At 32.6% G+C, this 15,894-nt stretch overlaps 1 protein-coding gene across 50 annotated transcripts in view; it reads left to right on the top strand.

The window, feature by feature from the left end:
• LOC129953640 (sodium channel protein para) overlaps positions 1-15,894 on the top strand; it is a 190,266-nt gene that overhangs the window by 45,482 nt on the left and 128,890 nt on the right. For all 50 annotated transcript variants that reach the window (XM_056066914.1, XM_056066929.1, XM_056066955.1 and 47 more), the window contains exons 4-5: positions 681-871; positions 6,809-6,841. In XM_056066914.1, coding sequence (XP_055922889.1) covers positions 722-871; positions 6,809-6,841 — 183 coding nt within the window. In that variant the 5' untranslated portion in view covers positions 681-721. The remainder of the gene's footprint in view (positions 1-680; positions 872-6,808; positions 6,842-15,894) is intronic.

Genomic DNA, 15,894 nt, shown 5'->3' with positions numbered 1-15,894 from the left:
TTTACGCTAAGCTGTCATCTTCTTGCGGTCTTTCTAACCCTCAAAATATTTGGAATAAGTACAAAGAATACATGGCTGAAGATATTTTACATCAACTGCAGCAAGTACACACAGACATCACTTTCAATGAACATGTCTACAATAAAACGCTAATTATAATCGAAAACAAGGTTTTTACGATGGTTTGAAAAAAAGTAGATGATTTTGGAATGTCACGCCCTCGAAGAGACAATGTCGATGATTTTGATAATGAAATTGCACGAGAGCTAGATTATGATTTCATAGCACTGCAACATCAAGTGGCAGAATTAGTCCCTCAATTACTTCCAGAGCAAAATCATATTTTCCATCAAGTTTTACGTAAAATAGACTCCGGCAGTGGTGAACTCTTCTTTCTTTAGAATTCCGAATTATTTATTTTTGTTACGGTGAAATATATTTTAACATTTGTTGTTGCATTTCAATAAGCATATATTAAGGTGTTGAAACTTCATTGTCTGTAGTAATTTTTAAAAATTGTTATTAGTTATTATATTGACTCATTTCTATTATTATACCCTTACCCTTTAACTCTCATACTTATTTAATTTTACCACCGCGGGCGAAGCCGCGGGTAAAAAGCTAGTACTTTATAATTATGAAAAATTTATTGTTTAATTAAGAAATAATTTTTGTTGCAGGCCTTGGAAATCTGAGGCTCTCATCGTTGGCCGCATAGACAATGACAGAAGATTCCGACTCGATATCTGAGGAAGAACGCAGTTTGTTCCGTCCCTTCACCCGCGAATCATTGGTGGTAATAGAAGCCCGTATTGCTGCAGAGCATGCTAAACAAAAAGAGCTGGAAAGAAAGAGAGCCGAGGGAGAGGTGGTAATTGTTAATATTATATTAATTACAAAAAAAAACATTATAAATATCTAAAAATATATCAACAAACGTACATAAGATCTCTCGTACAGAAAACATCTTCCATTATGTAGTTCTATCCAACTAAAAAAAAAAAACATTACTCTCTCTCTATCTCATTATTGATCTATGAATTTGTTTATAACTATTAGATGCCTATAAAATATCTACTATCTCTGTTGTAGTTTCATAATAAACTTATAAGATTGAAAATAAGATTTTTTCGATGTTTAGAAATATATTTTTCTCACAGTTTAATTAATTGTTTTTTCATAATCTCTTTCTCTTTCAAGTGATTTGAAAATTTAATATTTTCTTTACATAGGTAAAAATAAAGTTGTATATTTTATTTATTTTTTCATAAACCTTCCAACATTATATTAACAATAATAATCTGATGCACTTTATAAACAGTTTGAATATAGAACCCAATAAATTTATATTTCTGTGCAGTTTCATATTCTTCTAATTTTTTGGTAGAATTGAAAACTGTTTGTCCTTTCTGCTCCGGACAAATTTTCTGTGTAGATATTTTTGTTTTACAAAAATTCCCCCCTTAATCCCCTATACTTGTTCTCATAATTCTCATCTATATATATTTTACATTTTTGTTTTGTTCAATATTTAATTCAATGTATTACTAACCATTATAAATATATTATATACTTACATATCTAAAATTTTATGTTGATTTTTTTTTGTAAATATTAATATAGCGTAAAAATATATGTCGTAAATAAATTTATTTATAATATAAATGTAATAATTTTTATTTTTAAATGATATATGGTTGAAATTTATATGTTAATCTATCCGTATACTTAAAAAGTGTATGTGTCGAAACGTTAATATTCTTTAATTAATTTTAAAAAGTTTTTTAATATTTTTTTTCTATTTTGTTTATTAACTTATCAAACTTAAGGGATGTTTTATTGATTAGTTTCCCTAATTTAGCACATTCGAAAAGAATATTTACGATATACATATACACTTGGGAAAAGAATTGTTTTAACAGCTATAATTTGGCATGATTAAAAAAAACTAAAGATTATAAAAATAACTTATTTTCTTAATTCAGTTTAAGAGTGGTTTTATATTGGCTTAACATAATATGTGTTGTATCAAGTATTTGATTTGAGATTTTTTATTCAGTTGATCTATTAATATTATTTTTGATATAATTTTTTTTAAATGTTGAGATTTTTTGAAAATTACGGTGCTGTGCATATAAAATCGTATAACATAGTCAGAATATTTGTTTTCAACATCGAAACAATAAATAAAAATACTAAATTTGGTGGTTGTGTTAAGGTTGACCAGATACAAGTTTCTTTTTAAAAATGCAATAAGATAAACAAAATTTAATTGGTTTTCATGTATTGTGACTTCAAAGTGAAATGTAACTTGTCTGATTATTTACAGAACACAATACCGTTCAAGTGGCTGGCTTAGCCTACTTCTCAGTAGAGTATTTCAATTTCCAAGCCTATATTTTCCTACTAAAGCTCAAAGATTTCTTGTATTACATTTTCCTTAAGTGCTTAAATCATTTCCGAGTTGTTGGCCTAACACTAGTCCCTTACAGTTTCGAGTGATTATGGAATGAGTTGTGTTTTATGGCATGGCATTCTCTTTGAACTTGAAGTCATCCAAATCCTTGCCTTCAATTGTCGGTTAACATCCACAACTGGCCAAAGCTTTGTTCCCCAGCCTCATTTTCGAAGAAAAGTGGCCCAATGAAACCACCTTTTGATCGTACTAGTATCCAGCTTTCATGGTATTTATGAAAATTATTTCAATTTTTGTTTGCACAGTACTGTATTATAAAAATTATGAACAAAAGTAATTTTCTGTTTTCTTTTTTTAATTTGTTAGGTATTTAGAAACGTTTACATTTTTGTATATTATGTATAACGTATTTTTTCAAGCATTTTTTTAATTTGTTTTATTTGTTTTTCTATAAAATAAAATAAATTATTATCTTATAATCATTAAAAAGCATAATTATTTTGTTTATTTCAAATATATCATCTTCAAATCAAGGTTTTGTCCAAAAAAAATGTTAATAAGTTAAGTAGAATTAACTAGTTAGCAGACGCCAACATACAAAAGCATTATCAGATCCAATGATGAAGTAAATAATGGTTATTCTTTTGTTAAAGCATAAGAAACTTTAAAATCAAATAAAAAAAAAGAACAATACAATTTTATTCCGCCAATCTTGGGGTTTTTGGTGTTTCAATTCTTGCGGTGTTAAATCGCCAACCCAAACATCCAAAATACAAAATTATGCGTTCCTTACATTTTATTTTCAACTTTTCAATTGTAGAACACGATGTGTAATTGGTATAATTTGTTCTTGTCAGTTGTTAGAAGACGACAGCTTGAAAATTGACAGCTGCCAAAAAAGCGGGCTGTTCAATATGATCCTTGTTATTGGAAATTGATTTACAATTATTGACTAATGCCAATTGAAAGAACCATCGTGGAGTTCAGCTTATTCATCTTAACCGATAAGTTTAATGTGTCTTACATATAATCTCTTCAAATAAATTAAAACACATACCATTTAATTATTAAATATGGAGTTAATTTCTGACAGCTTCACTAAAGAACCTGCTGACAAAAAAAAATCTACTTGAAGCAGAAGCAATCATTAAAAACAAGCACTTTGAAGCAAATGACGTCCAAAATAGTGAAGTACGACAAGAATTTAAACCTGCATTCTATCAAGTCAAATGTTTTTAACTTTATCCTTTAACTATCCATTTGAACCATACAAATGTCAAAAACCTTTTTTCAACTTTGACTAAGAACTACTCACAAGAGAGCGACTAACAACAAAAGTAAATTAATAAATGTGGTTTAAAACAATTTATTAAAAAAGGTACAATTTTAGATTTAGTTAATCGTAGGATAATAAAATTATCTTTTTCATTTCCAAAATAAAAGATATTTTAACCAATCAAGTGGTGTCAATCTGTCAAACTAGATTCACGTTCCACATGCGATCCATTAATAAAGAGCACTTTGAAGCAAAGGACGTCCACAATAGTGAAGCGCTACAGGCACAGAATCAAGTCAAATGTTTTTAACTTTATCCTTCAACTATCCATTTAAACAATACAAATGTCAAAACCTGCGCAGCATAAAGTCAAAAGTAAAAGTTCACCTAACTTGCTTTTCAGCTTCGGCTTGAACTTCACATTGTAGCGCTGTGTGTTATACTTTTTAACTTTGACATAACCACTTTCCAACTTTGACAGTACTACAAGCTTCAGCTTCACCATTGTGTTTGGACATTAACACGTTTAAGAACTACTCACAAAAGAGCGACTAACAACCGGCGAGTAAATGAATAAATGTGGTTTAAAGCAGTTTATTAAAAAAGGTAGAAATGTAGTTTTAGTTAATCTTAAGATAATAAAATTATCTTTTTCATTTCCAAAATAAGAGATATTTTAGCAATCAAGTGGTGTCAATCTGTCAAACTAGATTCACGTTCCACATGCGATCCATTAAAAAAGAGCACTTTGAAGCAAAGGACGTCCACAATACTGAAGCGCTACAGGCACAGAATCAAGTCAAATGTTTTTAACTTTATCCTTCAACTATCCATTTAAACAATACAAATGTCAAAACCTGCGCAGCATAAAGTCTAAAGTAAAAGTTCACCTAACTTGCTTTTCAGCTTCGGCTTGAACTTCACATTGTAGCGCTGTGTGTTATACTTTTTAACTTTGACATAACCACTTTCCAACTTTGACAGTACTACAAGCTTCAGCTTCACCATTGTGTTTGGACATTAACACGTTTAAGAACTACTCACAAAAGAGCGACTAACAACCGGCGAGTAAATGAATAAATGTGGTTTAAAGCAGCTTATTAAAAAAGGTAGAAATAAAGCTTCAGTTAATCCAAAATAAGAGACATATTAAGCAATCAGGTTGTGACGAACTATCAAACTAGATTCGCGTTCCACATGCGATCCACATTTCAACGAATAAAATGCTTCCTTGTATCATAACCTAAAAAATTAATTTTAGTCTTTTGACGTTTTTCTTTTTTATTCCAAAGCAGAGCTTGAACTGTCAAAAAAATTATTGTATTTCTTTTTGAGCTTTGTTCGTTCAGAGCTTCAAATTTGTGTTTCTTTTTTTGTCCTGAATATGTTCAGAGCGCGCTCTGCGAGCTCAGAATATAATAACAGAGTGAACGGAAAGTCCAACTATTTATTAAAAAAAGGTAGAAATGTAGCTTTAGTTAATTTGAAGATAATAAAATTATCTTTTTCTTTTCGAAAACAGGAGACATTTTAAGCAATCAGGTTGTGACGAACTGTCAAACTAGATTCGCGTTCCACATACGATCCACACTTCAACGAATAAAATTCTCGCGAGGATCTTAACCTACATATTTCATTTCAGTCTTTGTTGTTCATCTGTAGTGACAACAAAATCAAACCATGTGAAAAGGAAATATCAAAATGAACGAATATTCGTTGGTCGCTCTCATGTGAATAATCCTTTGGGATGTTGATTAGCTTCGTTCAATCTCATGCTGGATAAGCTATTCTGGGATGTTTGGATTTTTAGTGAGGTTGAGGGAGTTGGATACCTGGATTGAGATAGCATTGCATATTATAAAAACAATTTTTAGCTATTCACATAACAATTTCATTTGATTACTTTAATAATTCACTGGATTTTCATGGAGAAATATACGAATTTGATATTGATTGTCGCTTGTCGCGTTCCTTCAAATTCAAGCATTTGTAAAATCAGCTGTTCTGTCATATACCCACATATACCAGAAATTCTTGGATACATTTCGATTACTTTTTTGACATCCCAGCTGTTTTTCTTACACGTAAAACACAAAACCAAAAGGTATCCGGATACCCTACAGCTCTGAGATTGAACGCAGCCATTGTACAGGAACTATGTCTGATAGGTCGTGATGACATTTTTACTAAACTAGTTTGTCAAATTAATTTGATAATGCTTTTGTGTGTTGGGTTAACATTTTACTACTTGATTTTGTTAGGACGAAACTTATTTGAAAATAAACAAAAAAAATAAAAAAAAACAATTTGTAGTACAAAATTAACTCAAGTCATATTTGAATTAAATAAATTTGGTTATAAAGCAAAACTGGGTTATGGTGGCTACATAATCTACCAAGCTAGAAATAAACTATCTAAGTTTGGAAAGATTTTCAGCTCATTTATAGACCATCGGCTATTAACCTACACATTTTGTATTGTTTTTATACATTACATTCAAAATTTATTTTGTATTTTAACCAAACATTCATGAACACACCCCTTTAATTAAAAATCCAACAAATTTTGAATTTTTCAAATCGAAAAACATCCACGAAAGAAGTTCTAAAGGCGTATACTTTATTTATTTCCCCTTTTTTTCTGTTCTGTTGACTTTCATAGTTTTTCTATTCTGTAAAAAAAATACAAAACCTCATTTTTGACACGATATTCCCAAATAAATTGTACATAAGAAATTAGCTGTTACTTTAGAATGTTTATGTAAATATCCATTCATAAAGAAAAATAGAAAAGCCAAAGTCATCAACTAAACTAATATGTACGTTACCTAATTTACCTATTCACATTTAGAAGTCTATATACAAAAATATCCTTGTCTATTTTACAAAATATCATCAAACATAATACACGCATTCTCATTGTGAACCAAAACACAATAAACTTGCAAAATATACGAATCTCGCAAACTCTCACATATCCTTCCTTCATTAAACAAAAATTAACTCAAATCATTTATAAAACATTCTCAGCTCTGACGGTAAATGAACATTTCTACATAATGAGTCCTTGTTCTTTTTTTTCTTTTTCTTTCTTCCCTCTTAAAATAATATTTTCAGCCGCAATATGGTCGCAAGAATAAAAAGAAAGAAGTAAGACTTAGTCTAGAATATAGAAAAAATAAAAATATAAACAAAAAAATAATAATAAAACATTTTGTTTTCTTAGAGAATTTAGAAGTTAATGCATTTAAAAAAAAATATATTGTATATTCTAAAACAAAAGGAAAAATTAAAAAAAAAATACAAAGTTTTGGAAAAGCGTTAATTTATTTAATTTGATTTTTTATTTTGTTTGATTTGAATTATTTATTTTATTCTATATAAGATTTGTTTTTGGATTTATGGTTGTTTTGCATGCTTAACTTTTTTGGAATGGTAGCATGATTTTTTTGCTTGTATAATAACGTCCTTAGATGCTTTTGATTGTTTTAATTACTAATACTGAAAACAGCACTTAGGGAGATTAATTTGGAAACTATGAAAGAAATTACATATGCAAAAAGTTTAAATTTCAATTGACCCATTTACTGGAGGACATAAACTCACATACAAACGTCTAGTCTCATCACTTGGTCGAATGGACAGCGCTTTTGAAAACTGACCGACTTCAAACATACATTATCATTTGAAAACAAGAACTGTATTACATGTCAATTTTTTGTAAAGCCCGATTTAGAGATCGGTTTTAAAAAATACAGTACAGAGTCATTGATTTGTTGGGATCCAAAGTAAAGGTAAATAAAAAATCGGTCGGCCTGGACATTGACTCTGTTATCAATACGACATCCGGGATCCGTTCCTTATTCCACATGATTCTCCATCTTTTCCGGTTATTGGCTGACTCCATCTATAGTTTCACACCTCAAGACTCCGGACGTCCTGGTGGTCTCTCTGACCCTGATAAGTACACTATTAGTGTTCTATCTCCTCTAGACAAATATAAACATTGTGTTATATTTGCAAATTTCTCGTGTCAAAACTCTTCAGTTAAAGAAAGAACTCCTAGGAGAACCGTTTGGCAATACGAGAAAGCCAACTGGGACGGTCTCAATAATTATTTCAGGATCTTCAACTGTTTACTATGCTTCCTCGATAGTTTTGTTGACGCCAGCGCAGATATGATCACATGTTTGATTCTCCTGAAAATGAGAACTTTTATCCCGAATAGGGTTGAAAGCATCAGACCTAAGGAAAACGCATGGTTCGATGTGAGCAGTAAGGAGGTTGTTAGGGTTAAGAACGTAAGTTTCCGATGTTTTAAAGACAATCCAACTGAGGTAAACCGGAATAAGTTCAAGCAAGCCGAAAGGCCTGCAACGCCCATATTCGACAGACCAAATTTTTACATGACCAAAAATTACGGTAACAAATACTGCAATGTCCCAAAGGCAGTAAAATTGTTTGGTCATTTGTAAAAAACATGAGGAATTCTTTCTCTTCCTCGGTTCCTACGCTCGTTGTCAATAACACTCCATTTGTAAGTTTTTTTAGAAAAAGCTAATCTCTACGTTAGGCAGTTCGCCGTTAATTTAATGCTGCCAGTGAGTGTTATGACTCCGCCTGTTATCGAGCGCGGTAGTGATTCTATGGGGCCAATCTTTTTTCGCTCTCGTTCTGTGGCGAGAGTCCTAAAAGATCTTAATACACATAAATCCGCTGGTCAGGATGGTATCCCCGCTGTTGTTTTGAAGAGGTGTTCTTCAACGCTGACAAAACCACTGCGTAAGCTTTTTCATCTGTCCTACTCTTCACGCCTCGCTCCGAGCGGATGGAAAACCGCATTAGTGCAGCCTATTCCCAAAAATGGCGAATTTTGCTCACAGTCTAATTACCGACCGATTGCACTTACGTCTCTTCTTTCCAAGGTCATAGAAACGCAGATTAACTATCAGCTCAAGAAATATTTCGAAGATCGAAAGCTTCTAATTGACCGTCAGTACGGCTTTCGAAGCAATGGGTCCACTGGTGATCTCATGGTTCATCTCATCGAACAGTGGAGCAAATTTTTACATCGTTTTGGAGAAAGTAAGATTATTGCACTTGATATTTCAAAAGTATTTGATAGGGTTTGGCATCAGGCTCTCTTATCGAAAATGCGTGCTTTCGGTTTTTAAGAATCCCTGCTTCATTGGATTAGTAATTACCTCTCGGATCGTTCGATATAAGTAGTATTGGATGGATTCAAGTCTGAAGTCCATAAAATAAATGCTGGTGTGCCCCAGGGTTCTGTTCTATCTCCAACACTTTTTCTCATTGACGCTGACGATAGTACTCTTAGGTTTTCATATTCGTTTTCAGACTCACACCCCTCTTCTTCAGATGTGGAACTGCAACTACAAAATATGATAAGCTCATTAAATTCCGACCTAAACAGAATTGTACAATTGGGATTAAAAAACCGCTTGAAATTTAATGCTTCGAAAACCCAATGCTGTCTTGTATCGTTAAAGCGAGACATACACCCCATGCCATTATCCATGGGTGGCACTTGCATCGAGGGGACTGAACATCTCGATATTCTCGGTATGTGTATCACCAACCAGCTCTTGTGGAACGATCACATATGCGATGTCGCCAAAAATAACGCAAGGTGTTTAGGTTTCCTTAGGCGATGCAAGAAATGTTTCACACCTTCTCATCTTTCCGTTATTTAAAAGTCTTATATACGTCCGAAGTTTGAGTATAACTCGCATCTCAGGCTGCTATTAAATGTCTTGACGGTGTCTCAACCAAATATCAAACGGCCCTCGATTGTCGATCAAATCTTATGGAGATGGAGCATCGATTTAACATTCACCTATGTTGGGTGCCGGGCCACAGAGACATCACGGGAAATTGAAGAGCCAATGAACTCGCTAAAAATGGAACCGTCATACCTATTTCACCTGAAAGAGAGAGGATAGGTACGAGTATACTGATAGCTATACATGTAAACTTCTGCTAAAAAAAACAGCTTTCGCGATAACAAACTCGCACTGGACCTAAAGCGGTCTAAAGATTTGTTATGTCAAAGTAGACTTCATATTAGCTTCAGAATGTGTCCTTATAGGACACTTTCTTATAGGCAGGCACGCAATACGACTTGGTGTAGCCTCAAATGACTTCTGCAGGAGCTGTATGGACGAGTAAGAAGAGGAAACAATCTCTCACCTTCTCTGCACTTGCCCTGCTCTTTTACTAAGATGCAAACTTCATCTTGGAGACTACCCTTTTGATAATCCCAGTGAGGTAAAAAGGATATCAAATATCTTCTTCGCTTTATAAAAAGCTCAAAATGGTTCGACAATAGTGAGAAGTAATTATCTAGATTCATGTGGTATCGCAATTGCTTTTTGTTTTGGCCTAAGTGTGTGGATTCTGAATCTACAGTGGGTGATTTTTTAAAAGCTAAGGGAAAGTTTGTGAAAAAACTCATACAATTCAGAAAAATGCATGAAATCTTTATTTGAATCGATAGTATGGTCCATCAAACTTAATGTTCGAAGATTATTTCATGGAAATGCTGACTTTGACTGCGCTTCAAATGGTCCATCCGCTTAATCCAATGGCATACTCTTTCCAACATTTTGGCCGGTATCACACGAATAAATGGTTCAATGTTGTCTTCCAATGCGTCAATTGAAGCGGCCTTGTCTGTATAGACATGAGCTTTAACAAAGCCCAACAAAAAATAGTGCAAAGGGGTTAAATCGCACGACCTAGGCGGCCAATTAACCGGTCCCGAACGTGAAATAAAATGTTCACCGAACTTGCCTGTCAATAAGTGGCATGTGGCACCTTACTGAAACCACAAGTCATGCACACGAATAAATGGTTCAATGTTGTCTTCCAATGCGTCAATTGAAGCGGCCTTGTCTGTATAGACATGAGCTTTAACAAAGCCCAACAAAAAATAGTCCAAAGGGGTTAAATCGCACGACCTAGGCGGCCAATTAACCGGTCCCGAACGTGAAATAAAATGTTCACCGAACTTGCCTGTCAATAAGTGGCATGTGGCACCTTACTGAAACCACAAGTCATGCAAGCTCTTGCACTTTGGGCAAAAAACAAGTTGGATATCATCTCACGGTAGCGCTCACCATTCAAAGTTACGTAACGATTCGCATCATCTTTGAAGAAGTACGGTCCAATGATGACCATCCCATAAAGCGCACCAAACTGTGACTTTTTCTATATGCATTTGAAGCTCAATGCTTCTGGCTGATATTCAGTCCAAAATCGACAATTGTACTTATTTACGTACCCATTGAGGCAGAAATGAGATTCGTCGCTGATTACAATTTGAAAGCGTTGAACTTTCTTAACAGAGCACCAATTTTGACAATAAAATTCAATAATTTTCAATCGTTGTTCGTTTGTAAGACGATTTATGCTTAAATTATAGACCAAACTGAAGATATTTGACAGTAAAATAAAACACGAAACGTTCGTCAGCTGTTAAAACGAGTGTTACCAAAAAGATAATAGCTATAAAATCACCCTTTAATAATACCAGCCTTCTTCTAGCTTGTCGGTTGTTGTGAGGTTGAAGGCCCTACTGGTTTGTCACGTAGTACCCTTGATGAAGCCATTTCCAAATTGATCAGAGAATCCCTGCTCGGGCGCCAATTTGCAATTTTTCTTTTTCAAAGGAAAAATGTAGAAAGTTATCATCTATCTGTTTGGTCCAGTAGACAAATGATATTTCCAAGAAATAGTAATATGTTTGCTAAAGGTTTTATCCTTATAGAAAACCAAACGCCGAGTGTTTCAAAACGTAATCTTTTTTAGCCATATTGTAGAGTTAACGTGCACTCATTGAATATAGCAAAATGTTTGCCTAGCAACATCATTCAACTCCGAAATAAACACAAACCATTTGAGTCACTTTCCTCGAGTAATGAAAATTCCTACATTTCTATGTAGCTATATTTTATCTATATTTTTAAAGGTGGTTTCTTCAAAATGTTTGAATTTGACTTGCTTCAATATAATGAGAATGACTAAACTAAAACGTACGATGCGCAAATCCTTCTTTCAGGGTGCACCAAAAACGGCTACACTTAACTTCACTTCCTATACCTTTTTATTATGTATATTTTCGTAATAAAATGTTGTTGTTGACGTGTCGTTGTTGTCATGCAATTATATTTTGTATGCAAAATGTAGGTAATTGTGTCAATTAATTTTGTACGTGTGCACTCTAATGTACTTGAAGAAAATAAAACTATGTACAATCTATACAACTTACTACCTTCTGCTGGCTTTTTTAATTGATTTTTTTCGTTTGGTTTTAATTTGAGCTTTGCATGAATTATATTATATTCGCCTTGGACTTGAAATTATAAAATGCAGTTTTATAAAAAAATTGAAACAAACAATCGTTTATTTGTATATACCTAGCAAAGTTTAAAAAAAAAAATAATATAATATAATATTAAATATATGTATACAACACACATACACACACAGACAAAAATAAAAAATGTATGTACATATTTGTGTAATATTGGTAATTATAATAATTATTATGTATATAACACTGAAACCTTTTGATCAAGAAAATATTAATCTGTCTTAAAAAGAAAAAAAATCGTTGATGTTTCCATTGCCTGTTTAAAATAAATAAATATTTTATTTTAGTGATTTTTCAACAAATTATGGGATAGGGATTTAATACCTAGAAAAATGCAACAATCGTCTTATTTTTTTAATCCAGTCGTGGTTTTGCTCGTCGCGTCGGCCAGTCCAGTATTTATCTAAAGAAAACGCGAAATACTTCCGTATGCAAAATATCTCAAAACTTGAAGAAAAAATCTATATTTCAACAACTTTCAAATATAATATTAAACATATCTTAAATTAATATACTCCCTGCCCCGGTTATGGGCCTTTGGATTATGGGGTAATCTTCTTACTGGTTCTCTGTTTTCTTGATTCCTCACACTATCATGTGGAAAAAAAACTTGTTGAGAAGGAGAGTAATTGCCGTTTCCAAAGTCTGGGCTGAAATCGACTAAGGTGATTGTTGACTATCAATTTTTTGATAGTCAAATTGACTTTCGTCTTCATTCCGTCTGTGTAAGATGATTCAGCTCAATTCAATTCGATTGAACAATTTCAGATTCATCATCTAGGTGAGAGTCCGTAAGTTTCTACCGGTAAATATTTTTTGCATATTTCATTCTGGAAAACGAAGATTCGCAAACAAATGTAGATCCAAATAATTTCAGCAGAATCTGTGAACTTCTTTTGACGATTGCATATTTTTCAGGGACAATGCTCCAAAATTCTAAGTAATCCCCTTTTTATTTTTTTTCCTTAAACAGAGCTTCAAGATTTGAATAGTTTTTAAAATCGATGAACTCATCAAAAAACTTTGCCTGATATTGATTTAAAACAAAAGCCACCTTTGGTTTTTTACAAGCGTTAAGCATTGTTATATTTGTCTGATATCATGAAACCTTTTTTCAAATTCTTTTGACAGCGCTGTTAAGTAATTCAACATTGTTGAGCAGTTTTCTTCAGAGATTTCGATGAGGTCCATTGCTATTACCATTGTTGGAAAATTTTGTACCTGTTTGCTTCTTATTTCTTCATGAAAAATATTAAGCTTTTCTTTAAAAGCAAATATTTTACTTGCCATCTGTGAAATTATGTTATTTTTTCCGTGTAAATTTCGATTGAGGCTATTTAGTTTTCCTGTGATGTCGCATAAAAATGCTAAAAGACACCACCATTGATCATCTTGCAATTCTTTTCTATTTTGTTGTAAGAAGAGGATTTTTTCTTGGTGCAAGGAAAACAACCTTTCAAAACCCTTCCCGTACTAAGCTATTGCACAGAGGTATGTAAAAGAACGTCACCATATTCCCTTCCCAATTCTTCCAAAGGGCTTTTAAATTTTCTGTGGTTTAATTCTCTCGCTCGAATATAATCGCAGCATCGATTTTTAAATTGATAATCCGTGCTGCCAAGTTTTTTTTGATAAATAATGCAATGAAATGTAATTAAATTTGTCAGATTATATTTTTTTAAACAAGATTATAAATCCATTTTCAGATCCAATCATGGATTTCACGATTTTCTTAATATCAATGTCATTTTGTCTGACCTTTCATCGGAAGGAATTTGAAAAATTCTTCGAAGATTAAATTCTGTTCTGCACAATATCTTACAAACACCAAGCATTGAGATGTTGCTGAAATATCAGTGCTGGAATCGAAAGCCAAGCTAAAAAACATACAGTTTTACGAATATATTTGGAAATGTCTTCAATACTTCTCACACATGTTGAATCAGACAGCTGTAGTTTTTTTATTTCAGACAATATTTGTTTACTGTTAACTTTTTCATAGCATATTAAACAACAAAATATTCTGTTTCCCATTCGTTTTGAAATGATCTATTTTCATCAGATATATTTCGTTCGATGATGTACGTTCTTGTGTTGCTTCCGTTTTGAAAACTCAGAAGGATATATTTTTCTCCGTACTCCATATTTTAAGAATTTATTAAACCACGGTGCGGGCCAACTTTTATATGCTCGAGGGCTGCAGGTTAAGTAAAGCTGCTCTAGACCCTACGAATTATTGTGTCACCTTATTTATTTATTTAGATAATCAGCATTGGTAGCTCTTGCAAGACGGCTCTTTTGCTTGTTCACGTATCAATTCAATCAAAAATGAGTTTCTTAACTTTTTTCGATAAAAAAGTGGATCTTCAGACAACTTTTCAAGAACTCATTGAACAAAAATTCGGTATTTTGTTATAGGTAGGTCGTTCGGCTTCAATTCTGGCACAAGCTGTATTTTGAAAGTCTTTAGAGTTAAATTCTTTCGAAAAATGTTCCACATATAATGGAGTAACAGATCACCAATTGCTGTAAACGGTGCTGAACCGATTATTCACGTTCATCACTAACACTGGCCGATACAACTTTCTACATAAGCGTGTTGATGGTTTAAAGTAAACTGGTTAGAAATTCAGTTATAATAGCCCCAATAGCCGCTAAAAGTGATCATAAAATGGAAGAAGCCTGCTTTGAATTTTCTTAACAGAGCTCGCATTTTGGTAACACAATTTAATAAATTGCAACCGTTTTTGGATTGTAAGATTCATGATTCAGTTAAAGACCAAACCAAAGATGTTTAACAGTGACATAAAACACGAAACTTAGGTTAGCTGTCAAAACCAGTTTTAATGTGTAGCAGCAACATAAAACTGATACAAAATAGCCTTAAGATAAGTTCCTCACTATGACTCTGGCTATTACAAAAGCGTTTTTTGACTAGTCTACATTTACGTAGGTGGTAAATTTTACTCTGCGATAAATGTGAATTATATGTTCACAATTCTTCCTTCCCTTTTGTGAAATTTAAAATAAATGTAAGCGAAGATCAAGACGCTTCTCCGAAATCTATTAAACGATATCTGTAATCGAACTACATATTTGACATTTTACGAATATTTTTCATATGTTATTTTATTGTGTTATGTTTTGCGACGTTGGAATTGTTTTTATATGAATTAATCTTAAGTCTGCAAAAAAAAAAACTAAACGCTCAGCTTAAGCGCGTGTGTTTACCAGAGCCCTGGGTATTGTCATGGGAACAGAGTAACAGACCCCAAGTTACTATCTTAAATGTCATAATCAAAATATGACAGATGCAAAACGTCAACGCGTGCTAGTCGGCAACCGAAAACCAGCCTCTTCTGCATTAAATATTTTCAATCAAACCATAAATAACGCGTTTTATTTACAAGTATAAGAAAAAACAAAAATTCTTCAAAATCGTGGTCAATTTTTCAAATTTTGTTATCAACATTCAATATAAAATAATTTAGAGTTCCAAAAATGCGAAAGACAGTGTGTTTTCCGAGATTACCTTTTGACGTTTGCTTAAAGATGGGATGGCTTAGTTCCATCAAGAAATTTCACCATTTCAGTCCCATTTGAAAGATAGAAAGATAGAAACATTCGTTCTTAAAAAATATAACAAAATATCAATTTTACTTATATTGCAACTATAGTCCCAAGTTATATATTTTTTTAAATTCCCATTATTAGCAGAATACTTATTCAGTACATGAACTGAATAAACGTCAAACAAATAAATTTCAAACCATTCTATTCAACCCGAAAGTGTCAAAATTTAACCATG

Source organism: Eupeodes corollae, chromosome 1 (assembly GCF_945859685.1).
Source record: "Eupeodes corollae chromosome 1, idEupCoro1.1, whole genome shotgun sequence".
Taxonomy (NCBI): domain Eukaryota; kingdom Metazoa; phylum Arthropoda; class Insecta; order Diptera; family Syrphidae; genus Eupeodes; species Eupeodes corollae.
This window is presented reverse-complemented; position numbering and strand designations above follow the sequence as displayed.